The sequence below is a fragment of the Paroedura picta genome, chromosome 6, assembly GCF_049243985.1.
Source record: "Paroedura picta isolate Pp20150507F chromosome 6, Ppicta_v3.0, whole genome shotgun sequence".
NCBI lineage: Eukaryota > Metazoa > Chordata > Lepidosauria > Squamata > Gekkonidae > Paroedura > Paroedura picta.
The window spans coordinates 49,056,001-49,082,658 of NC_135374.1; the positions used below are offsets into that span (position 1 = coordinate 49,056,001).

The 26,658-nt window shown below is 39.1% G+C and overlaps 1 protein-coding gene and 1 long non-coding RNA gene across 24 annotated transcripts in view; one reads left to right on the forward strand and one right to left on the reverse strand.

The window, feature by feature from the left end:
* Window positions 1-26,658, reverse strand: part of ROBO2 (roundabout guidance receptor 2) — a 1,095,356-nt gene that overhangs the window by 76,263 nt on the left and 992,435 nt on the right. For all 23 annotated transcript variants that reach the window (XM_077342393.1, XM_077342394.1, XM_077342374.1 and 20 more), the window contains 3 exons: window positions 15,762-15,993; window positions 10,748-10,872; window positions 3,582-3,753 (listed from right to left, as the gene is read on the reverse strand). In XM_077342393.1, the coding sequence (XP_077198508.1) occupies window positions 3,582-3,753; window positions 10,748-10,872; window positions 15,762-15,993 (529 nt within the window). The remainder of the gene's footprint in view (window positions 1-3,581; window positions 3,754-10,747; window positions 10,873-15,761; window positions 15,994-26,658) is intronic.
* Window positions 1,033-14,774, forward strand: LOC143839826 (uncharacterized). The gene is made up of 3 exons (XR_013231887.1): window positions 1,033-1,068; window positions 12,769-12,810; window positions 14,524-14,774. It is a non-coding gene; the product is annotated as an uncharacterized LOC143839826 (long non-coding RNA).

Consider the following 26,658-nt stretch of genomic DNA (forward strand, 5'->3'; position numbering starts at 1 on the left):
TTTTCTGTTGCTCCAGAGTGTAGGACCAGAAACAATGGAATGAAATTAATTCAAAAGAATGTTTGTCTAAACATCCAGAAGAAGTTCCTGTCAATTAGAGCAGTTCCTCAGTGGAACAGGCTTCCTCGGGGGGTGGTGGATTCTACTTCCTTGGAAGTTTTTAAACAGTGGCTAGATAGCCACCTCACAGAAATGCGGATTCTGTGAATTAAGGCAAAGTGTAAGTGGCTGGGCAGAAGGGATTGTAACATGCTTGGTTCTTGTGGCCTTTTCTTGCATGTCCAGGGAAATGTTGATTGCCACTTTCAGGACGGGAGACAAATTTCACTATGAGTGGGACAGGTCACTATGAGTGGGCAGGTAGCTGTGAATTCCCTGCATTCTGCAGGGGGGATGGACCAGATGACCCTGCAGTTCCCTTCCAACTCTATGCTTTTATTCTATGATTCTATCTAACAAGTAGGTTTGATGTAATTCAGTGCAGACACTTGCTGCTTATGGTATGGATAAAAAGAAATTATAAAAACTAATGGCAAGAGTGTGGGGGGGATGATAAGACAGCAAAGAAGTGGCTGTAATTAGTAATGTCCACATTGTAGAGGCATTAAGTTTCTACTGACAGCCTGCTGAATAGTGACTATGGCTTCAAATGCCATTAACTTTGTTTCCCAGTTCCTCTACCATGCATCAATACTAGGCTAGTGATGGACTAATATCTTATTCTCTATGGTGTGCAATGCACCCCAAAACTTTATCTGTTATGGCTACAGAATCTTTTTGCATTTATCTAAAAACAGAATGAAAGAAAAGAAAAACCTTCTAGGGAGTTTGCAGAGAACTATAAAGCCTCCCTCAGGCTCTTCCTTAGAAAAGCTGGTTTCCAAATTAGGTCAATGTACTTTTAAGTTAGTAGCCTGACAGCTTGCTATACCCTTCAGTGCCTTGCTATTACATGTGCAGAAGTAATAATTCATTTAAATGTCAGAATAACATATGCTTTGTGATTTCAACAGCTGAACATAAATGAATATGGATGTACGTTTCCCATTGATGTTCAACAGAATTAATGTAAGTGTTAAGATTCAGGGGAAATGGCATTAATTTAGTATTGCTTTATGTTGTATTTAATCAGAAGATATATAAATGTATGTAGGCGTCAGGCAATGTATCAGTGTATTACTTTATATACTGCAGGTGTTCCTATAACAATGCTGTCAGTTGAGCTAATTAGAATACAGACGAGGGATGTGGGCAACCTGTAACGCTCCATTGTTTCCTGAGACAAAAATATAATGAAATATAATGTCTTCCTCCCATTGGAGAGTAATGAAGAACAAAACCAATTTGTTGGACCAAAAATTAATTAGACACATCAGATTTGATTGCACTGTTACTTTGAAAGTTTGCAGCTGGTTCTCATATGAACATGAGTCTACCCACAAATAAGCCATTAAATGAGCATATAGCAATATATAGTTTTCTCCTGCCTCTCTCTCTCTCTCTCTCTAAGCCTCCATCGACTTCCTTCTTAGGACTGCCCCCTTTGAAATGTCCACTCTGTCCTAAAACATGGCTCAATCCACTTCATTTGTCCACTTAAAAAGCCTTCATTTTCTCTACTGCAAAGAATGAGGTGGTTGAGTGACCTACTCTCTTTTCCATTCTGTCACTTTTAGTCACTACTTCCTTTTAAATGTAATATTTATTTCCTTTCCCCTGTGGTTTTCTTCACCTCAGGCATATATTTAATGTTGATGATAACTCTTCAAGGCAGGAACCATATCATACCATATTGTGTTTTATGCAACTCCAAAACATTGTTGGTATTGTACATATGATACTTACAAGTCAGATTAATTAAGTACCAAAAACAGAAGAAAAAATGATGATTTAAGAAATTACTGAAATGATATAAGACCACTGTTCTGGATTGAAAAAGCCATATCCTTCTTTTATTCTGGCCTTTTCTGCAATCAGTAACTTGCTCTACAAAACTGCAGTATAGCAGGACTGGATGTAGAGAAAATATGATAAAATTTTGGACTTCGATCAGGAGATATGAGTTCAGTATATGCCTCAATGAGTTATTGTTTAAGTAAAATAGTCTGAAGTATGTTATGCTGAGTTTCTTGAAAGAAGATTGAGGTATAATGAAAGAGAAAAATAACTGCATGATATCAGTTTCTTTTTTTATCCCATCTAATTATCATCCTTCCTTCAGTATATTTACAAAATATGTTTGGCCATTACTTTCCCACAATAACTGTGAGACATAAAATGAAAGGTTTATCATAGTTGGGTAGTGATTGGAACACAGGTCTTCATGGAGTGTTATATCAAATTAAGTCTCTCTTAGGTCCAGCTAGACTGCAGATTTTGGAGCCGTTTTCTCCTTTGAATTAGAAATGTAGAGAAAGAGCACAGCTGTTTGAAGTCTATCATCACTATCTCTAAGAAATATTTAATTTCAGAGGAATATTATAGATGCACTTTAAAAACATCAATGTTGAGCTCATTTATATACTGTCAATCATGCTTACAGCTGTATAGGGCATTTGGTATTTAGACTGAAGATTCTGAACTTCATTCATTCATTTGTTTGTTCATTCATTTATCTGATTTATATACTGCTCACTGCGACATCTCTCAAACTAGGAATTTTCCAGCTCAGAGTTGGCAACCCAAGGATTGGGAAATCAGGGATTGAATTTGTCAAATGTATTGCGAAAGCTTACAACATTATCTCAAACTTAACAGCCTTCCAAGATGTAGGCAAACTACCACGTCACAGCAGACAGATGTGAATCTCCTTCTCTGATGTACTGTTTTCTAAGTAATTATTTAAGTAATTATTTAAGGGTAAAGAGGGGTTAAAATTACACTCCCCACACAATGAAGAACTACATCATGATGTTATCTGAATGCACAGATTGGTGATTATTTAGCCAGAAAGATTTCCTCTATTTTAGCACAGCAGTGTAGCTAGCACATATTGAATGCAGCTGTCTAGTATATTTCTCTGTATCCTTACCCAGTTTCAATTTATGCCTGAGAAGTATCTCAGAAGGGTAAAGTTCTAGAATGGCCTCGGGTCATGAAATTAATTCAGCATGGAAACTACTAATAGGAAACACACATTCAAAAGAAAAAGATGATATTACCAGCTTTCCACTTTATTTGGACAAGACCTCTTGTGCTTTGGCACAAGACAGTATAGACCATCTGCTTAGAATAGCTGAGAAACACTAAACCTCAAATGCTCAGAAAACAAACTTTAAACAATGGCCTTAGGCATCAGCAACATAAGTAAGGCAATATTCTAGCAATCTTGGGAAATCATTTCTATAAATCTACCAAGCTACTGAAGTGAATAAATTCATAATGTAGCATTAGTTTCATGCAACAATCTACTTTTTAACTTATATCAAGAAAATTGCTCTCACCTGTTTTTATTTTGAGATGTTTGCCTTGGAAGAAGAGAAATCTGGCATATGACTGTATTTTATATATCCTGTTGCCATTTGTGAAACAAGCAATGGGATTCTAATGGCACAAAAACTATGAGGCCAATAGCCACTTACCAATTATTATAGGCTGTGGTTCACTTTTCACTCCGACACCAGCACTGGTACTTGCTGCAACTTCTACTCTGTACTGAATGCCTGGGTACAAGCCTCCAATAACAACAGACCGAATGGCAGCATCCACAGTTTTGTTGATGTGAAATCTTGTTTCATTACCTAAGCACCAGATCTGAAAATTGAGGAAATAACATAAGTGCAACTTGTTTCACACATCTTTGGGAGAAGATAGTATAAAATAACAAGCCTGTAAAAGTCTGCCCCTGTGGTTATGCCAGAGCTCTAGCATTTCTATCTAAAGTTGGGGTTCCACCATAGATGATGCCTTGCTCCTATTCATCACATACCTTTGGAGGCAGAACTGCAGAAAGCCAAGCCTGAGAGGCTTGACCCCAAACTGTTCATGGCCTTAAAATAAGAACCAGTTCTTTGGATTGGTATTCATTCCATAGATAACCCTTCACAGTAGCTTGGCTGCCACATTTAAGACCAATTAAAATTTTTGAACCATTTTCAAAGACAGCTCCACATATTGCACATTACAGCAATCTAACTTAAATGAGATCAGAGCATCAATCATTGTGGCCAGATCATACTTTTTGAGGATCGTCCATGGCTGGTGAACAAGGCAGATCTGGTTAAAGGAGATTTGTACCATGAAGAAAACATGAATTTCCAATTATATGCCAGGATCTAGTAGTACTCTCAAGCTATGAACCTGTGCCTTCAGGGAGAGTGCACTGGGACATGCTGACTCTGCAGTCCCAGCTGGACTTATGCAGGGCTTGCAAGGCAGAGCTGTTTTGTTCAGCCTATGGCTGAGGTCCTATAAGAACTGTCATTTTAGAGAACACCCCACTTACATTGGCATCCACCAAATGGATCGCCTAGGAAAATGACTTCATTCCCTCCCCAATCATAGGACAGGATTTATGGGCAATATTAGAAACTAGTATTCTGAATATTAACTATACCAAGTTTTATATTGCATTTTAAATTTTTATGTAATGTTGTAATCCATGTTGAGTTGGCTGAAAAAAGGCAGAATAGATACCTCAATAACAACAATAACAACATCAATAATACCTTCTCCATTGAGCAACAGAATCATAGTTTTGCCTAACTGGTGCCATCACCAGAAGCATATTCCTATTGTATGCTCCGTCAAAATTCTTAGCAGTAGCCTGGATCCAACCACACTATTCCAAACAGTCTTATGAATATTTTAATTTTATTAAGGGGGAGGAATTTCTATCAGGCTACTCCTATATCATACTTTTTCTTGACTAGAAGTTTCATGATTTTAAAAAAATGAGATCAAATTTCTCTGTTTTCATATTTTGCTTTTTCTCAGTTTTTATATTTGACCAATTTTATTTCTATTGGTACTATCAATTCATGTATGAATATACATTATTTTAAAAATGTGCTTCATACTAAGTCTAGTTAGATACAGCCAGCTTTTTCAGTCAACTTGCCCAATTTCCTGTCATTTCTCTTGCTAATGCCATCACAGAAACATTTCAGGCATCTAGGTTTCTGCCTTTTACTATAATTTGAAGAAATTCAGGAAAAGAACTTTGGTATGTGTCAGAATCCACACCAGCACTTTATGAACAGAAACAGATTATTTGAAGGCATTTCCTTATGTTTGATTCATGTGTTTTTTGAGAGACATTGCAGGAATTTGAGAAAATTACAGGAATTCTTTTTTTAGTTCAAAATATGTGTGTATTCAGTTACTCAAATACTCAAAAATGCATTAAGTAGCACTCAAGGGTTCTCAAGAAATCATGTGTTCATCTGTGAAATTACAGTAACAAGGAACATGATGCTGGTCAAATGATGTCAATGATGTTGCCCCTATTCAGAGTCACTCTGCTTTTCACGAAAATAATCAATTGGAATTTCGGGGGGGGGGCAGTACCAGAGTGTAAACTGGAAATAGTGGAACAGGCTCTACATGTCAGAAGATTAATAAAAGTATTCATCTCTTATTGCCCTTGAGAAAACACAAGTCTCGGTATATAAAAGGATAAGCACACTTCAGTATCTACACCCCCACCCCAAAACTTCTGTTTCTTTGAGTGGCTTTCCACACAGAGGACTAAAAATGTGGAAGGAACAAGCAGTGCCCAAGTTAGCAGATGGCCATGCTGACAGATGACACATGTCAGGGCACTCAGCCATCTCATCAGTAAATGGTTGTGTTCCTCATGCTTGGGAAGCAGAAAAAACACCATCCAGAATGTGTTGATGTTATTATGTGCATTCAGGAAGCAGTTAAACAAACAACCACCTGTTATAAAAATACCTGCATCACCAATCATCGTAAAAGAATAAAAAGAATGTCATGAAAATAATGGAGATTATATCTAAGCACCCAACATTAGGAATTTAGCATTAGATATTCTAAGTGTATGCAAGTTAACATTCTCTGTGAAGTATCTTATATTATAAAGTGAAGTCAGGATATCTTTGGATATTTAAAATTCAGTGACTCGAGCTGTGAACAGGCTAGGCAGATCTTTCTACAAACCTGAAAAGGTTTGCCAAAAATGTGAAACACTGGGTAGCTTTTAAAAAGCCAAACAAATTAAAAAGAGCATCTGTCCTTCGGTGGCCGTTGCGAGGCAAGCATTCCAAGGGTTAGTTCAGTAAAAGGAGAAGGGACGGGCCCCTTTCCCGGCCTACTTTGGCTTTTGACGGAGGGTATCTTGAGACCAGGCCATGCTAGGATTGCCGCCTCCAGGTTGGAAATCCCTGGGGATTTTGTGGTAGAGTGAGGAAGACAGGGTTTGAGGAGGAGAGAGGCTTCTGCCGAAGTGTATTTGTCCACGAAAACTACATGTATATTTTTGAATAAAATTTTGTTGGTCTTAAGGGTGCCACTGGACTCAACCTTTATTCAAAATGCCACAGAGTCCACCCTTCAAAGCAGTCATTTTCTCCTGGGGAACAGATCTATGTTGTCTGGATTTCATTTGTAATTCTGGGAGATAGACCTGGAGAATGGCAACCCCAGACCTTGAAGCAACCTCTGGGTGGTAACCAAGAAAGAGAAGAAGAGTTGGTTTTTATGTGCTACTTTTCTCTATTAGGAGTCTCAAAGCAGCTTTCAACCGCCTTTCCTTTTCCTCTCTCCACAAGAGACACTCTGTGAGGTAGATGAGGCCGAGAGAGCCCTGATATTGCTGCTTGGTCAGAACAGCTCTATCAGTGCTGTGACGAGCCCAATGTCACCCAGCTGGCTGCCTGTGGGGGAGCACGGAATCAAACAGAGCTCACCGAATTATAAGCTGCCGCTCCTCATAACTACACCACACTGGCACCATGCAAGCCTGCATGACCCTTCTAGTACTGGCTGCTTGCTACTATTGAACAGCAATCACTCAATGAAAGCCATTGTGGGATAGAGATTAGAGCCTCACAGCAGTCCTAGAGCTCAGAGATTGAAATCCCATCTTGCTGAGGAATCTTACTGAGTGATTTTGGGGAAGTCATATGCTTTCATACTAATTTACCCCACCAGATAGTTGTATGGCTAAAAAAGAGGAGACAGGATCACCTGGTGGAATGAGCTCACAGAAGAGCTGCGGGCCCTGCAAGAGCTTTCAGTGTTCTGCAGGGTCTGCAAAATGGAGGTCTTCTACCAGGTCTATGGTTGAGGCCTGCGTGGCAAGGAATATCTATCTGGGTCCCCCAGCATTGAGCGGTGTTAGTAGTGGCTTGGCTATATTTAATCTGTGTCTCTTTTCCCAACCCCTCTATTAGATTTTCATGGGGTACTGAAAGTTGAAGGTTGAGTTATTCTGCCGTTTTCTTTGTGACTTTGTTGGGTTTTGTGGTATGTTTTTATGTCTGTGGGTTTTAATGGGGTTTTATCAAGGTTTTATTGTGGAAAACCGTACCCTGCCACGAGCTGACTCTGGAAGTCACACAAAATAAGTAAGGAAGGAAGGAAGTAAGCAAGTTGCTTTGGTCCCCATTAGATATGTGCAAAAAAAAGGGGGTGGGTTGGGTATATTGGACCCAGAACATATGGGTGTTTCCCAATATTCCATAATCCCAATACCATTCAGAATATATTCAGGAAAGTTGAACTTTTAAAGCTCTGGGGCATTAAAAGTAACATAGATCCATTAAAATGCCCACCAAACAGCTGATCCTGCAGAAAGAACTCTGTCTGTAGGATGGGCTTGGGTGGGCAATTTGAACAGCTGTCCCCACAGAGCCTGTCAAGTCCTGCCAATTACAACCTCATCAGATTCTGAAGAAGAAGCAGTGTGAAGATTTCTGCCAGGATCAGTGCAGGAGCCACAAGCACCATCAGCAGACTCAGAACTGGCCAAGGAACTCAGTTCAGAACCTACACCAGATACAAGCATTCAGCCTCAGGACACCTGGCTGGAGACAGAAGCACCAGCTTATTCTCCACCTTCATCTCCCAAACCCAGAGAACAATGGTGTGGCAAGCAATTATTCATTTTACTGGAGAGATACTGCTCAGCTAGATTAGCAGCTCAACACAGGACTGGCCTTCATGAGTACTTGCAGAGCTTTGGCTAATTAGGTAGCTGTTCATGTTTAGCTGAGTGTAAAGCTTAAAAGGCTAGCAACATCACTTATTCCTGAGCTTGCACTCCCTGTCCAGGCTACTTAGCCTTGATAGGATTCTGTGTGCTGTACTGAATTTTAGCTAGTGACCTGGATTATGGACCCTCTTCTGCCCTTGTCTGATTTGACTGCTTGCATGAGTGACTGTTTAGGCTCTCACTTTCAGCTTGTGTTATGATTTCATGTGTTCTCTCCCTTGAAACTATTTGCCTGGCAGCATACCACTAGAGACTTGACGGAGCCCAACAAACAGCTGATCCTGTGGAAAGAGCTATCTCCCCTGACTCAGCTTGGGGTACGGCAGTCTCAACAAGATCCCCTGCAGAGTCTGACAAACAGCTGATCCTGCAGTGAGAGCTCCCTTCACAGGCTTTGCTTAGGGTCTGCTAAGAGCCCCAGTTTGAACTGAAGCCCTTTGCAAAGCCTGCTGACTGGCAGTCATTTTAGCAGTCCTTGTTTCTCTTTCTTTGGAAGGGGGAAAGCAATAGAGAAGGTTTAAATGGTTGCCAGATATTTAAACTTAATAGCTGATGGGTAGACTCATAAAGGTGATAAGTTTAAATGGGCAACAATTCAAGGATCCGTTTTGCTTCCCTCCCTACCAAAGAGAGTGAACTGAAAAATATTGCTGAAACAGCTTGCAGCCATTCTGGCCTTACAGTAGGGTGTGACCTTTTGCTTTCCTCTGTTTGGAAGGGGGGCAGTGAAAGGGAGAGATTAAGTAGCTGCCAGCCATTGAAACGTAACAGCTGACTTAGCAGCCATTTCAGTGGAGATCACTTGGAATAACAACTGCTCTCCAGATGACAGAGATCAGTTCTCTTGGAGGAAATGGCTACTATGGAGTGTGGATTGTATGGTATTATATCCAAGGCTCCACCCCAAAATCTCCAGGAATTTCCCAACTTGGAGATGGCAACCCAAAGGTGAACAGATTTCTGTAGTTGGGAGAGCCATTGTGATTCCACAATATCTCCAGGTTGGCAACCTTAGAAGGAAAGAAGGAAGCAAGAAAGAGAGCCATTTTGGTGTAGTGGTTAGGAGTATGAACTTCTAATCTGACATTCTGGGTTTGATTCTGCACTCCCCCACATACAGCCAGCTGGGTGACCTTGGGCTTGCCACAGCACCAATAAAGCTGTCCTGACCGAGCAGTGATATTAGGGCTCTCTCAGCCTCACCCACCTCACAGAGTATCTGTTGTGGGGAGAGAAAAAGGAAGGCAACTTTGAGCCTCCTTCAGGTAGAGAAAAGCGGCATAAAAGAACCAACTCCTTCTTCTTCTTCTTTTGTGGGCTTTCAAAAAAGGAAAAGAGAAAATAACGAGAGTAAATGAGATACCTTTCCCAACACCTTGAGGGTACTCATTTGTGACACACTAATATGTATCACTAATAAGAGCCTCTTTTGGTGCAGGGTGGTAAGGCAGCCGACATGCTGTCTGAAGCTCTGACCATGAGGCTGGGAGTTCAATCCCAGCAGCCGGCTCAAGGTTGACTTAGCCTTCCATTCTTCCGAGGTTGGTAAAATGAGTACCCAGCTTGCTGGGGGGTAAAATGGTAATGACTGGGGAAGGGAATGGCAAACCACCCTGTATTGAGTCTGCCATGAAAACGCTAGAAGGCGTCACCCTAAGGGATACCTTTACCTTAATCTGTAGCAATACGAAACTGTTAGAAAGCTATAAAAACCACTGTTGTCAGGGTTTTTTTTTTAAATGTGTAGTTTATGACTGGAGACAAAAGATGGTGGGTTCTAGTTTAACCACAGTCTGTGAAAAGTTCAGATTTTTCTATAAGTGGAGCCTTTAGAGTTTGTGTTTATAATAATGGTTTGTTTGCCCTCAACTGAAGCAGGGCCAGTTGTACCATGATGCAATACTGTGTAGCTGCTTCAGGCAACAGATCATGAAGAATATACCATTTATCTACCTCTATTGTCAATATAGTTAAAAACAGTGAACTTCAGTCCAAAGCAGGGTAATAAGGGTTGATGGTGTCATTTAACTTTTTGCTTCAGGTACAAAAATGTCAAAGGCTAGGAGTGATCACAAGGTCCCTTTAAACTGGGTCGAAGTTCAAAAGAAAGTGGGAATGCAGCAAAAGGAGGAGCTGCTAGGAAAAGAAATTTAAAGCTTCGTTGTATGAATAAAAGCTCTTGTGCCTACAGGGAACTGCTTCTTTTAGAACAGAAATATAGCTCAAAGGGAAGCTAAAATCCTCCTGTGGCTTGGACTCTTTCAATGACAATGAATTTGTAACATCAAAAATAAAACTGATAATCATCAGAAGTCTCACCCTTCTTTATGATAGCAATCAGGCACCTTTTTCCTTCCATAAAAGAACATACCATTCTCATAATCCCAACCTTGATAGTATACAGATGATTATTACATATTGTTAAAACTAACAAAAATGGATGATCTGTAGACATATGTTGGGGACAACAGAGGATGTTTGTTCTGTTATATAAGCTCATTTGTTGTAGCGCTCCACATCTTCTCTAGCATAATTTAAATACTTCTTTCCTCTACTGCATTTCATTCCTACCTTGTATTCTTGAATTATCCCATTTTGATGATCTGGAGGTGGAGGATCCCAGGAAATGCTGATACTGGTGCTGTTGTGATTCCCAACTGTCAAAACTGTAACAGACTGTGGAGGGGCACTTGGAGCTATATCAGACAAAATATTGAAAAATTGAAAACAAACAAACCACCCTTTATTACACATTCATGCCTACAAAATGTGGCGATATGGAAGAGTACATCCCAGGGGTACACCCTGACTTGTGGGGGTCCTGCAGGGGGCGATTCTTTCCCGGATGTAGTTTAACATCTATATGCATCCCCTCATCTAGTTAATGTGGAGTTTAGGGCTATATGCCAACAATGCCCAGCTGTATCTATTAATGGACGGCTATCCATCTACACCCCCAAGTTGTCTGGAAGCAGTAACATATTGTGTCTAAGATGGAGGTCTTCTGGCTGGGTTCCTATATCCCAGAGGTGGACTACAACTCTTGAAAGGGCCCAGTTAACAATTTCAACCACCATTAGGAGCCTGGGTGTAACCTTGGGACTTATTATTGATGGAGAACCAAGTCACAAATGCTGCCCACCAGGTTTTCTACCATCTTCACCAGGCATGGAAGCTAGCATCTAACCTGTCGTCACCTGACCTGGCCACTGTGATCCATGCAAAGGTCAGCCACAGACTAGATTACTGCAACGTGCTTTACATAGGGCTACCCTAGTATCTGATCTGGAAATTTCAACTGGTCTAAAATGCAGTGGCTCAGCTTCTTACTTGAACTGGGTGGAGGGAGCACATTCAACCAGTGTTCTTCCAGCTGCATTGGCTCTCGATTGAGGACTGAATCAGATTCAGGGTGTTGGTTATCACCTTTAAGGCCCTAAATTTGCAGGATCATCTCCCTTATGCCCCTCAGAGGAACCTATGCTCAAGAAGTTTTAAGAAACTGTCAAAAACTGCTAGGCTTTTAAGGGTCAAATCTATGTTTGATTTTATATCTGCTGGCTTTTGTATATTTTATTGATATTTGTTTTAGTGTTTGCTTTATACTGTGCATTCTAGTAATGTTGTGAACACTTTGAAAACTGATAGTGAAAAGCATATACAAAAACTGTTCAAAGGCAATAGAGGAAGACAGCTCACAAAATAGACTGCGTGACTACTGTTATGCAACATCGCAACTTTTGCCTTTGTTCTCTTAGCAATAATTTCCATACACTGATCAGAAATGTTAAGAAAAAAAAGAAAATACTGTGTCATTCATATACAAACTAAGAGTATCTGTAGATTATGGCTAATGTAATGGAAAGAAATGGAATTTCTCCATACTGGCCAGGTTCTGGCATGTAAATACTATCAAGCTAAAAAGCCAGAAAGATTATAGAATCTGTCTATCCATCTTCTTTTTGCCAGTAAACACAGCTAGGTTTACAACCTCATACACATACACAAATTAATGAATAATTTACATTCTACTAATAAAATGTTCAACTATACTGACATTTGGAATTTGAAAATATGGGATGTTTGCTAGTATGCACGAAGAAATTGGATTTGTCTTGATTGTATAAGTAAGGCTAGAATCCATAAGAAAAGATACAATATTAGCTGTATTTTTGGAGATAGTTGTAATTCAGGGTGGTTTATTAGCCAGCATTAGAAAAATTGGAGCCTTCATCCTGATAGGAATTTTGTAAGGTTAGAATCTAGCAGAAAATACAAAAAGGTGCCTGCTCTGTTACTAAAATAATTTATTATATTTTATAATTGTGCAGTGATGGAACATTAACTTCTGTATCTTTAAATTTTTCCTTACCCTGAGCATAGCTGTATATACTTGATAAGCACCTTATTTTCAAAATAAGTATGTCACAATATTGTTTAGGAGATTCATCAACTTATGTAAAAGAGAAGGATTATTTGTGTTACAAAGACTAAGGCTTGAATTCTATTAAGGTAAACTTTTAGTAGAATGATACCTATAATTTATAGCTTTTTGCTCAGGATATTATCAGAATTTTCTGTTATACTTCCAGTAGACAAGAACCATTGAAATGCTTCATTTTAAGAAGAAACTGGTAAGAAACTGAAGAATAGATGAAACGGCCTTTATCTGGAAGCCATCTGAACTTTTCTACTTTGGATGTCCTTCTTTGTGTACAGTTTCAATGTCTAATTGTTGTTTAGTAGAGGCACTGAGGAGACGTTTGTCCGTATTAAACCATGCTTTCTACTGTCTTGGGAAGTGCTGTATCATCCTCACTAAATAGATCATTATGTGTTCATAAAGTTTAAGATATAGTTCCCAATGAATATACATTTTACTTTGGTGTCTAACTGTTTCAAACTGTGTACCCTCCTTGTTGTCTGGTTTTCTAAGGAATTGGAAATAACCGTTCACTATTTAAGAGGACTGTTCCTTAGATTGTAATGTGGAGCTGGGAATTTGGGTTTTTTATTATAGTCATTTTATATCTGTTAAATATATATGCATATATATCTCTATATAATCAAAGTATTCTTGCTTTCCATGTTCAAAACTACTACTTTAAAAGCTGACACCATAATATAAATTAAACCACTTCTCAGACAGTGTTGCAGCTATTAAATGGACCACACTGAAAAATAACATTTTTAAACCATTTTCTCATTTCCCTTGCTGCTGACTTGTGGAGAACACCATGCTTGATTCTTGACAGGTCAATTATTCCAGTGCTCAGCTACTTCCCACAGATATTAAAGCACCCAAATCGCTGCTCATCTTTTCCAGACACAACCAAACAGAATTCCATTTGTTACTTTCACAAGGCCAAAGATGTAGGAGATGAATGGATACTGAATTGTGACAAATGTCTAGACTTTGGGGAGGGAGGGGAGAAATCTGTGGTAAAATTGATTTTTAGGGTTAGGCCTCAGAAGAAATATGTCCTCTGAAATTCAATTCATTGAAAAATTGGAGACTCTGCCTTTACTAGAAATATAATTTCTAACACTAAAATGTACAACATTCATATCATACTTCCAAATTTTTTCTAACCTAGATTTTCTTCCTACTGCTAACATTATTTCCCCTCAGAGAAGACTGAGGGGAATGCATCAATGCATAAAATATGGACACTTTAAAGAAGACTGCCCTGTTTTTCTCTGAAAAGTTAACAATATTAGTTAATATATAATTCGATTTGGGATTATGTCTGCAAATAGACAGACTCATAATAATCACAAAGATAGTTAGCTATCGGAATAAAATGGTCATAGTGTAATACCTTGTGAATGCAGTATTTTTTTCTACCTAAGCCTATAAGTAGTTTGCTATAGCACCTGACATTTAACTGTTGACAGTATAATTTGTTGTAGTCTTTTGCTGTACTGAAGGAGACAACAACAGGCAGAGCATCTGAAGGTTACATTAATCTACACAATGACTTATGTGTTGTGAGTTTAACATAACTGTATGCAAAGAAAACAGTTGCTGTTTTTAAAATTACTTCACAAGAAGTAGCCTTTATCATAGGAGGTTACCTGCCAGATACTACTGGAAGAGAGCAGTTGTCGATGAAAATTTCATTAATTTCTTATGAATATCACAGAATTGGAAAAGAAAAATATAGTGTATTTTTTACTTCCTTCTCTTACTTAGCAGCTTGTGATTTTAAATGAAGAAAAACAAATTCCTTAAATAGATACATAATCTGATGCATAAGAAAATGTTTCTACTCTGCCGGGTTAATGTGTTGTCTCATTGTTAGGTGAAATCTGGTCTAATTTGACCATTTTTGTGCCAAATACAGAAACCAAGTGCAGCATAGGTATGTCAGACTAATGGTCAATCTCATCCAGCATCATCATTACTCATAAGAACCGGGAAGATGTTTCACAAGAAGGACAGAACGAAAACAGCCTTCTCGCATTGTTATATCCTAAGCAACAAGCGTCTGGAAGTATGTGCTGAGTATGGCATTTTTGTTTAACTGCCGCAATCATTATAACATTTTTAATGTCTGTCTGTCTGTCTGTCTATCTATCTATCGGATTTAGAGCCAACTTGCGGTGAGTCACACAAAACAATCCATACAGTAAAACCCAATACAACTCAATTAAAACTACAATTACTGCAATACAACAAAACCTCAACAGATGGCGAGAAAAACCATAGCCCTCCTTAAAACAGGACCACGAGTTATACAAGTTAATTGCTTTTTTCTGTTTACCCTACTTATTCCTTCACTTATCAATTAATATGATAATTCTAAATTCTAATATTATGTAAAAGGAGAAAAATGTCTTTCTCTTCATTCATAATTTTATAAACCTGTTAGGTTTCTCCCCCCACATCTTTGTCCTAATTTAAGATGTCCTCAAAACTTTACCCTTTCTAAATGTAAAGTACTCCAATCCTTTAATCATCTTTGTGTTTTCTCTTCTGAATCTTGCTTAGCTCTCTAACATCCCTTTTAATCTGAGGTGAACTAAACTGTACATAGCATTCTAAATGTCGGTAAATCATTAAATTAAGAAAGGACATTTTAATGGCTCTTTACTTTCAATTCTTCCTAGTAAAACTCAAACACAGAATCACTAAACTGTTACTGAGCATCCCAGAATGATTTCCAGACCTTGTTGTTTTGTATGGCTGTTGATTCTGCTCTAGGAATTTAACTTTGGTTTAATTCCAATTTGGAATCCCAGTTTATGTGCAGTAAACAACCTCCAGTTCATGGAGGCGCCTGCATTCAGATGACATCAGCCCATTCTGCACACACTGGACTTTCAGTGTGCATTTGCAGCTGGATTTTCCTGTGTAAAACAAGAAAATTGACTTCTGAAGTACATTGAAAGTGCATTATTCACCGTGTGTGGAATGTCTCATGGTGAATTGGCACTTGAGCAGAATGGGCAGCTATGTATTGAATTGTGCAAATGAGGAAAAATGTGGAAGAAGTCATAGTCAAGCACAAGCACAGCTGCAAATTGTGTCCATGCACAATCAGAGCAGCTTATCTTCATGTCTGAATATAGCCCAACTTACCTTCTTCAGTGGTTCGGACAGATTTTGCTTCACTGTCTATTCCTTGGAATTCATTGAAATAAGGTCGAACTTTAGTTTCATAAGTAACTCCTTTTTTCAAATTCACTAGGACGGCACTGCGCTCAGTGGGAACTTTGACTTCCATAGTCTGCCATGCAGATGGAGAGGACAGGCCTGATGTCTGGCGATATATGACCCGATAACCTTGAATGAATTGGGATTGACGATCAACCTAAAACAATATCAACACAAGAGACTTTCAGGTGTACAGCCTTGTTGGTCTGAAGTCTGGACTTTTGTGTTCACGCTCCCGAAAAGCCCCTTTCCCTTTAAAAACTGTTTTTTTTTTTAAACGCAAACACACCAGTTACAACGAATATTTGTTCAATCATTGTCTCAGAAAGACCTTTTTTGCTGGCATAGGAGCTGGCGCTTAATCGTTCAAGAAAAAAAAATCCCCCCCCCGATGGGCACCATTTGTGGCCGAAATTACGGGCAGTGTCGAACAGGGGGCTGTATTGTGCTTGGGAACTTTAAAGACACTTGCAGTAGGGAGCTTTGTTTTAATGTTAATCACTTCTGTGGTGGGACTTTAGCCGGAGAAGCCTTGCTGGTTCATTGCTTTCCCCGGTCTAAGGGGCAAAAAATGGCGATTGCATCCCCGGAAGCTCCAGGGCTAGAGCGTTGGAGGGACATTCTTTATACCGCTATTTTGGGAACGCACATGTTTTTTTTCTGATGTGTTGCAGCTTGTGCTCAGAAGTGTAGCGTTTTTTTCCTAAGCTCATCAAAGATTTTCTAGCATTACAGTCCTATTAGTTTCAGCAATATCAAGACTGAATGAGTGCAAGTTAAAGACCTAAACCATTTCCCCAGTATCAATTATCTTTACTAAACTCTGTTTACACTGTTCATTAACTCCTTTAGTGGAGGATCAAGTTCTTATGGGGGAGGGAGACCCACAAGAGGTAAACAAGTAACTGATACCAAATTTATGAGGACAAGATACAAATGCCTTTCATCAAAAACTGTCAGAGTAAAAAACTTTGAAAATGTGTTAGAACAACATTAAGCTTGCATTTTATAAACTTCTCTAAATACACTTTGAGGAAATTTATGCACTGAAAGGGCATAACTCACAATAATAGCTTGTTAATACTGAAGGAATCAAGCTGTGTTTTTAAGAAGAGCATTAAGCAGCTGCTTGCAAATGAAGGGAGTCAGTAAATCAGGACAAATTGTTTTTATCCACATTTGAGTTTCGTTAATTAAATGTTTTATGGACATAGAGCCTTTATGAACCTGGTGTTCACTACAAAATACTCTTTCAACTCTAAATTGTTTATCATATGTACACTTAACCTATAGTAGTCATTGTATGTAATTATTCATGAAGTAATAAAAGCTGTGGCTTTTGTCCACTTATTAAACATGCAATGGATGCATTATTTGACTTTTATGGTCCTTACCTATCTTAAGGCGGTTAAGGCGGTGAAAATATTTTGATACTACTTCACATATCATAGGACTATGTGGTTATGCTGAGAGAAGTTCAACTATAGAAATAGGAGTAGGTGTCTAGGGAGGAAGAAACACCTGATCCAAGACCTTAGGTGGGATTTTTAGCTCTCAGTATTAGCCAGAGAATCTTGGATTTGTGTATCTGTGTACAAAATATCAACGTAACTGTCTTCATACACAAACACTGATGTTTTCAAACCTGTAAGTTAGAGTTTGAGATCTGTTTTCATATCTAGATTGTAGGTGTGGTTTTGAGCATCTTGGTCACATTAGACCAGACTGCAAGATCCCCTGATATCACTAGTGTTGGTGCTTGTAACTAGTTAGCTAAAGCCGCTCTATATGTTGCTCTATAGCAGATTTGACTATCTCCTGCTTCTTCTACAGAATGTTCTTTTTATATATATATAATGTTATTATTTATTATTATATAAAGCAATTACAGAAAAGTAGAAAAAGCGACCAGCTGATATGGTTTGCCATCTTCTTTTAACATACATATTCAGTTCCCATCACATATTAATCCTAATCTAGAAGTTTTTACCATCTTTCTTAGCGAAATAATTGTTAATACATATAAGAGTATAATCTGTTATAAGAATATATTCTATTATTATCTTAGGTGATATAAAGTCAGTCCCCTTCATATATTGGCCCTGACCTAAGAGTTACTGCTGCTGTCTTATTGATACATATGAAGTATAGTTTGCCATCCTCTTTTAGCATACATATTAGCATGCATATTCAATTCCCATCACATATTGATCCTGATCTAGAAGTTGTTACCATCTTTCTTAGCAGAGTAATGGTTGATACATATGAAAGTATAATCTATTATATATTCTATTATTGTCTTAGGTAATATAAAGTCAGTTCCCTTCATATATTGGCCCTGACCTAAAAGTTATTGCTGCTGTCTTTCCCACAGGAAACCAGGAGATTGCTTCACTGTTCATCACATCTTTCAGGTGGTTGCAGAAAATGAAATTGTATTCTTTTCCATGTCGCCTGATGGTTCCTGCATAGAGTATTTCTGGTTGTCCTTCTGTCAGGGCCAAAAAAGTCTCTTGCTTGATTCTTGCTTGCAGTCGCCTTTAAGTAGGCTCTGTATGCTTTGTCAATCCGGATCCCTTCCTCTGATCGCACAGAAATATCTCCTGATAGCTTCCTGCATGCTGTCGCCTTTGAATAGACTCTATTTATTTTGTTGATCCAAATCACTTCCTACTCTAAATAGACTTTCAGGTTTTCGGTGCTTTCCTTCCTTAAATCTGTTTTCCCAAGTTCTTCCAAGGTGCTTTTGATTTTTACGTCCCTAGCTCTCTCCCCCTCCTGTTGATTAATTTCCAGACATTGAATTCTCATTTGAAGTATTATTGGCTAAGTTGTGTTTTCATCAGCTGTTTTTTTCAAACCGTCGGTTCTGTCTAAAAGCTCTTTCTTAGTCTTTTGGATTTCCTTTTCCACCTTGTTGACTGCTTTCAGTATCTTTGAGTTCCCTTCGCATAACAAATGGAAAAGTTGTGCCTTGGTTAATTTTTCCATAGTTCTAGGCAGTCACAAACTATAAACAGAAAGTCTCGTGAGGTCTTGCGGGAGCTCGAGCGATCCAAAATTATCAGTTTGTCGATCTCCGTATCAAGTCAGCGTCCCCCACTGAACTCTCTCCAACAAATCTTTAAAGTCTCTCTTTTCTTTAAGCTCTCTCTTTGTTTGATTAATGAGTGTAATTAGCTGGGTGCCTCCCACTCAACAAAGGGATTCACTTGTAAATTGGTTGAGGAGGGGGGGAAGAGCTTGTGGGGAAAAAAAAGGAAAAACCAGAAAACTCACAGTCTTTACTGTTGCAGACTCTGGCTCCTGTCAGTCTGGTAAAAGATTATCTGGGAAGAATGTAGGGTCAGCTGGTCGTTTCAGGCTTAGAAAGTTATTTACGACAAGGGCGCCATCATGACCTTGAGCGCATGCCGCAGCGATCCGGAGAACTCAGTCTCCACGGATCTGTAGGACCGTCAGGATGCCGTTCCCGGTTCCTGGGGTGACTGGCGAGCAAGATTTGCGTATCTACTCAGGTCTGCCAGGTGCATTTGCTCCTGACCCTCAGAATGGCTTAAGAGCCAGGCAGAAGCCCAGCTAGTACAGCGCCATCTTCAGTCATTTCCCAGTGCCATCTTCTACAGAATGTTCTTGTTTCCTACAACTTTCTTCTGAGATCCAAATACCACTGTTTCCCTCTATTCTTATTTTAATCAATCAATCAATCAAATACCTTTATTGCCATAATTATAATAAAACATTTATACAAAAGACGATTTTGTAGTCATCCCTTCTCCTCTCCGACTTTATAAAAAATATTTTCATTTGTCTTCTCTTGTTTCCCTCTTTCCTCTTGCACATAGTTAAAAATTCCCTTTCAGCACTATGGTTCAGCCATATGACTTATATGTAGTACTACTAATAATTGTCTGGCAACCATTGCAGAGTGACTGTTCTCACCCCTACCCGCAATAAATCACAGTTAGCTGACTTTCATTGGAAGCCTGAGTGACTGTGCAAGCCTCTGTAGCTTACACTGGGGTAACTTTGCATAAGATTGCACCAGGTTAGCATGAGTTCTTGCACCTCAAATCAAGCAGAATTTGGCAGGTGTGGAGGGAGGACAGAGAACAGAACACAACTGTGAGAATGGGTTTGTAAGCTAAAGAGTGGAACAGGTCTACAGTTACAGCAACAACTGAAATAATTCACAACTGTGCATGGTATAGTTCTTTAGGATTGGGGCCTTTTATGCTAAAGTAATATGTATTCTAGAGTTAATGCAATGAATGTAAAGGGTTATGGTACCACTGGGACGCAGAAATGTCACACTACAGATGAGGAAATGATGTCACTGTGGTAAAAGATAACAGCAGTAAGTATCCCATGGAACACTGATAATGTTTTATTGAATATTTGATTAATATGCTTCATTTCTTCACAAGAGGCAACTCTAAATATATTTTCATTATGTGACAAAAGAACTCCTTCTGGGAACAATAAAGATGCTGTCTATAGCTACAGTTTCCAAAATGATGGTTTGGAAACTGGACATCAATCATTAGAGCTTTCTAAATGAATCATAATTCTGGATGAAGTATGTAGCTGCTTAAAAATATTCTTGAGCATAATGCTATTCTATTTGTTTATCCACAATAGCCTTAGGAAGCTACAGCACCCAAAAGAGGCCTTTGAGAAAATAAGGGGAGTATGGACAATTTCTATATGAGTTTCAAGGTTGTTCTTATCCTGTGGACAAAGCAGAAAACATTTGCCACCAAGCAGCCATTTCTCTCCTAAGCAGTATTATATAGTAGTTGAAGTGTCCTGTCCTTTGAGTACATTACCAGTGCTAGAATTTTAGCACTGTGGGGGTGCAGGAGTGAGAGAGGGGAGCAGTTCAGTGGATGAGCAGAAGTTTCCAAAACAAGAAGCTTGAGATTCAATCCCCTGAATTGCCAGGTGCTAAAAAACAAACATCCATTGCCTAAGACCCTGGACGATAATTGCTACTCTGAGTTGATATTACTGAGCTAAAGGGGTCAATATTATAGCTATGAAGGTATCATGAGCAATACCTTGAACAGTGTAACCTATGGTGTGAAGTTAATCCATTGGGGTAGAGAAATACAAGACTACTGTGTGGAATATGCTTAACTTCACAAGCAAGTCAATCACAGGCAATAGAACTACCCATGCTGATATTACAATAGCATGCATATAGGCAACAAATAACTCAGCTTAGCATTTTCTCAGCTCTGCTGGATGATGGAGAACTTTAGGTACCAACAATGTACAAAGTCAAGCTAGCATCAGCCACCTACTTCTGACTTCTTCAGTTTGCCAGAGAAATGAGTTATTTCAAGGCTTAGAATAACAACTATTCCTAGAGACTGCGTGAAAAGTGCAACCATTGACATTTCCTACACCACACGGCATTCATTCATTCATTCATTGGACTTGTATACTATCGCTCTCAGCAAATTAGCTCACAGCGCTTCACAAAAAGAGACAATGTACAAGTTACGTCTAAAATATAACCAAAACAATCCGCAATAATCTTAAAAATAATCCTCAACATCATAAAAGGCAGTATACTCTATATACTAACAAAACCTCTGCTCATATATTGGACCATTGGGCTGGTGATAATGGTAATATTGACAGGCAATACAAATAGATAACACAGGATCCCTAATGCTGCCTAATACTGTGTACAGGGACTGAAAGGGGGGGAGGGGGACCAGATAGTACACCCCAGGATTACCAGCCAGCCCTAACAAACGCCTGGCGTTTTGCAGGCCCTGTGGAACTCAAGGAGTCCCGACAGGGCCCGCAGCTCACTTGGGAACTCATTCCTCCAGGTAGAGGCCAGGACCAAAAAGACCCTGGCCATGGTCGAGGCTAGGTGTGCATCCAAGGGACCAGGGACTTCCAGCAAATTCATACACACAGAGCGAAGTGACATGCAGGTGGCATAAGGAGGTAGGTGGTCCTGTATAGCTACAGAATAGCAGTTTTCATATATTCTTCCTCTGCACATACTAAAAAAACTGATCCCTGATCTTCCATCAATTGTGTGCCATTAAAATACCATAAAAGAAACAAATTAATTGTTATCCCTAGGAATAAAAATGGCCATAACACAAACGATTTTCTGCAGAGGAAAACCCAGCTGCAAAAGCACATTGAAAGTGCATTATCCAACATGTGCAGAATGGGCCACAGACAACATATAAAGTGATTCACACATTTCTATTTCTGTCATATCCTGGTTTGAACTGAACAGTGTACCTGCCCAGGAAAGTTCTTGCCTTTTCAAGCAGTGGAAAATAGAGGACAGCACCAATAACCAGCCAAATGAACAGACTTAGATTGTCGGGATTGTTCTGGGAATATCTGTTTCAAATGTTTTCCACTTTCCATAAAATAAAAACATGAATAACCAAAGCAGTTTGGTGGATGAATGCAATAATGCAAAACAGACAAACCCAATCTGCTAATAAGCATAATATGTACTTAATAGATAGGTTTGCTAAGAAGTTCTGTAACCAAACTACAACATGATCATCAGGGCCTTTTATCCTTTGTTGTGTTATTACTAAATGTCTAATTTAAATTTTAAAATAGTACACCACTAGATGTTGAGCAATGAGCTGTTAAAACTATCAGTTCAACCCTAAACAGTTACACCCTTCTATAACCATTGAGAAGGTGCAATTCTGCTTAGATTTATTTATCTATTTATTTATCTATTTATTTATTTATTTACATTTATATAGTGCCCTCCCCGAAGGCTCAGGGTGGTTTACATAGAATTGAGAACCATACCAAGAACCATACATATAAATAACTAACATTAATAATACTAACTGATAACAGAGTAATAGAACAACATTAACAGTAATAATACAACAAGTCCAGCAGCAGAATGCCTTGATGGATTTCTGGGGGTGGGAAGATGGAGGGAGGCAGGAGCCCTGGAGATGTTGTTGGTTGTGCCTGTTCTCAACCCCATGCCTGGCAGAAGAGCTCCCTTTTGCAGGTCCTGCGGGGCTGTTTTAGCTCCGTCAGGGTCATGATCTCCTCTAGGAGCTTATTCCACCAGATGGCAGCCAGGACAGAGAAGGCTCTGGCCCTGGTTGAGGCCAGGCGGGCTTCTTTAGGGCCAGGGATCATTAGCCGGTTGGTGGCGGCAGAGTGTAGTGCTCTTAGGGGGGCATAGGCAGGGAGGCGGTCCCTCAGCCTTGAAGGTAATTACCAGAACCTTTAGCATGATCCAGAATTCAACTGGCAATTATTTAAGCTGGTGGAGAATGGGCCGGATGTGGGCCCTCCATGGTGTGCCTGTGCAGACTCTGGCAGCTGCATTTTGGACCAGTTGTAGTTTCCAGGTGAAAGCCAAAGGTAGGCCTGCATAGAGCGAATTACAGAAGTCTAGTCTAAAGGTGACCATCGCATGGATCACTGTGGCTACGTGTTCCAGGGCCAGGTAGGGCACTAGCAGCTTGGCTTGGCGGAAGTGGTAAAATGCCAGCCGTACATTTATGATCTGGGCCTCCATTGTGAGAGAAACATTCAGGATCATGCCCAGATTCCTGGCAGAGTGAGCTGTATGAAGCTGTACACCATCCAGGGTGGGTAGGTGCGCTTCCTCACATGACCCCTTCCTACCCATCTACAGGACCTCCGTCTTTGAAGGACTGAGCTTCAGACGACTATGCTTAAACCATCTTGTCATTTGCTGCAAGTTATGTGATATTCTTTCCCCAAACCCTATGGTAGATTTATAAATAGACTTGCTGAAACAACCAATCATGAGAAATGGTTCCAAATTCTAGTGAAATTTCAGACCTTTCAGTTACACATTATATATGCAATATAAGATAATTTCCTTGCCAAATCCAGTGGTTTAAGAAACTATTTTCTTTGGTATATTGATAAAAGATATCATTTAAAGCTGTAATGCAGAGTTTATTATAATTGGCAATGATTACAAATGCAGCAAAGCAAACAAATGGTTTCTAAACCATTTTTCTTCTACTGTGAGAACAAAAGAGATTTTTTCATATTCATCCACTTTCAAATTATTCATTACTTGTTGAAGTCTTTTGTAATAAAATGAACTAATCATGTGTAGCTTTCAGTAACTTTTATGTACTTATCTTTGATAAGTTATAATTTCTATATTAACTAAGACAAGAGAAGGCCACATGCTATTGATACTATCTCTTAATCAAGTGAATACTGTTGCTGGAGAGATATGAATGTGCCTGATTTTAATTTTTACTTATTGAAGAGGACCAGGACTCTGACTTCTCTAGTAATCATACATATCAACATAAGTTGGATTCAAGTGTGTAGCCGTGTTGGTCTGATGTAGCACAACAAAACCAGAGTCCAGTAGCACCTTTAAGACCAACAAAGATTAATTCAAGGCGTGAGCTTTCGAGTGCAAGCATCCTTCCTCAGACTAAGACATAAATTGGGTATGACTTGAGAGCACTTTATGCACATACATACCCCTCATTTTCTCCTCAAAGGAAAAAGAAAGAAGCTTACATATTTCTTCTCTCTTCCATTTTATCCTCACAATATTACCATGACGTAGTTTAGTCTGAGAGGGTGTGACGAGCCCAAAGTCACCCAGTAAGCTTCCATGGCAAAGAGGACACTTGAACTTGGGTCTCCTTGATGCCAGTCCAATACTTTAACTGCTACTATTATTTAGGGGTGGGAATAATCTTTTGATTCTTAGGCTTTTTGCTTCCCATAGCTTACTATAAGAAAGTACTCCTGTTTATGTTGATGAGTAAGTCATAAGTTGAGTAATTATGGTTTGATGCAAGCATCCCATATATGATAGAAATATATTCTAAACCATAACTGTTTACAAGCTTAATACTTGAAACATACTTAATTGCAGTTAAATATGCACAGACCCAGCTTGTCACTGGCATTGCACCTATGCCTCACACCTCCCTTTTCTTGCAGAGAATCACAAGAACATTTTATCCATGCTAAATGAGAACATGCCCATATGTTTGCCATTTCCCCTCCTACTACACCCTGTGATTTTACTTTTGGATGAAATTCTGGTTTAAAATCTCAGTTAATCTGGGGAAACTAACTCAGGCTAATCTTCACATTTGCCCTCATTACTTATGATATAAAAGTAAACAGAGCTTTTCAAATATTAATGTTAAATCACATTAACTTTTGATTGTTGGATTATTATGATTTGCTGATCTTTGACCATATAATAAATTCTGTTCTGCTTGAGTTCTTCAAATACAAATCTCCTTGAGGCTGGAGGAGCAAGGAGGAAGGCACATGTGTGAGCCTAGTAACAAGCCTGAGTTGTGCAACATTTCCTCAAACATGCTTAGATGTGTACTATTCGAATACATAGTCCCTATATGAACATATACATGTAACAACAGAATATCAGAGGTACAACATGCCAAATCAGCTTTTAAAAATGCTTGCTTCATTGTTGCACCTCTCACTGCAAACACCACATCTATGAAGGCAACCCAGTAGGTAACACAAAGAATGTCGGACACAGGGAAAGGAATGGTTGCTCAAAAGCATGAACATGGCAGTTGGAATACCTTTCAAAATCATAATCATAATCTATTTAAATAAAGGCTGGATAGCCATCTGACAGAGAGCCTGATTCTGTGAAGGCTTAAGCGGGTGGCAGGTTACAGTGGATGAGTGATAGGGTTGTGAGTGTCCTGCATGTGCAGGGGGCTGGACTATACGACCCATGAGGTACCTTCCAACTCTTCCAATTATTCCAATTATTCTATAATTCTATGATTCTATGATCTTTTCTTTGTAATATCAGTAGATGAAGTTATATGGTAATACTTGCTGATTGATGGTGATCTTTTAAAACACTTTCCCCCCCATCAACATTGTATAATGTCGGTGTTTGCTAGCAATCATACAGGTCACCATAAGCTTAACAATTGTTCATGTTACCAAGATGATGTTCTTTGGGGCACCCCTTCTGCAAAAGGGCATTTATTTTGTAGATTTTTTGTGTGAATTCTGATCCAACCTTCCCCTTGTGTTCCACACTTCCTTTGAAAAAGGACTGTGTGGCTGTATTTTCAGTGTACTTCATCAGTGACAGAACTTCCTTTATTTTTAGTGAATGTGAAGTCACATTTTAACACCATAACTTTTAAAAAAGGTACTCCTCATGGAAAACTGTTTTGAAGGCGATTTTGAAGGCGTGCGAAAAGCCCCTGTGAGTTCAGATCCAAGGGGGGGAAAATCAAGGAAAAAGTGGACTTGGAAAATGCGGGTCACAGGGCACTAAATTTAGATCTACTTCTGGGGAGGCAAAAAGTTGTGTGGAAAGTTTTACAAACTTTGATTATTTAAGATAGCTCATGATGAGGTTTTCCCTTGTGTGGAAATAGTCTGTATTTAACAGAGAACTTTATTTTAGAATGGAAAATTCTGACTTAGAAGAGAGGCTATTGAGCTTTCATATAACTATAAATTAAACAGGAATAAAAGAGAAAGACAGAAAGCAGAAGTGGCAGGTAATTGTTTGAAAGCAGTTAGAATGCCAGTAGACTTGCCTATCATTTGCCAAACCAAATTCCAGGCTGCAAAAGGTGAAAACAAAGCATCATTACTCATCTGGCATTTGTCAGCTAGCTGCACTGGGTCTTTATGTTAAGTTAATAGTCCTCGCTTCATTTTGGGGATAATATGGATGTTATCTGGATTACTCTGGTTAATTAATTGTTTTTGTCCTGGGTGTTCGGAACTTTTTAATTAGCTGCTCTGGCTGTTCGCTCCCTTTTCTCCTTGAAGC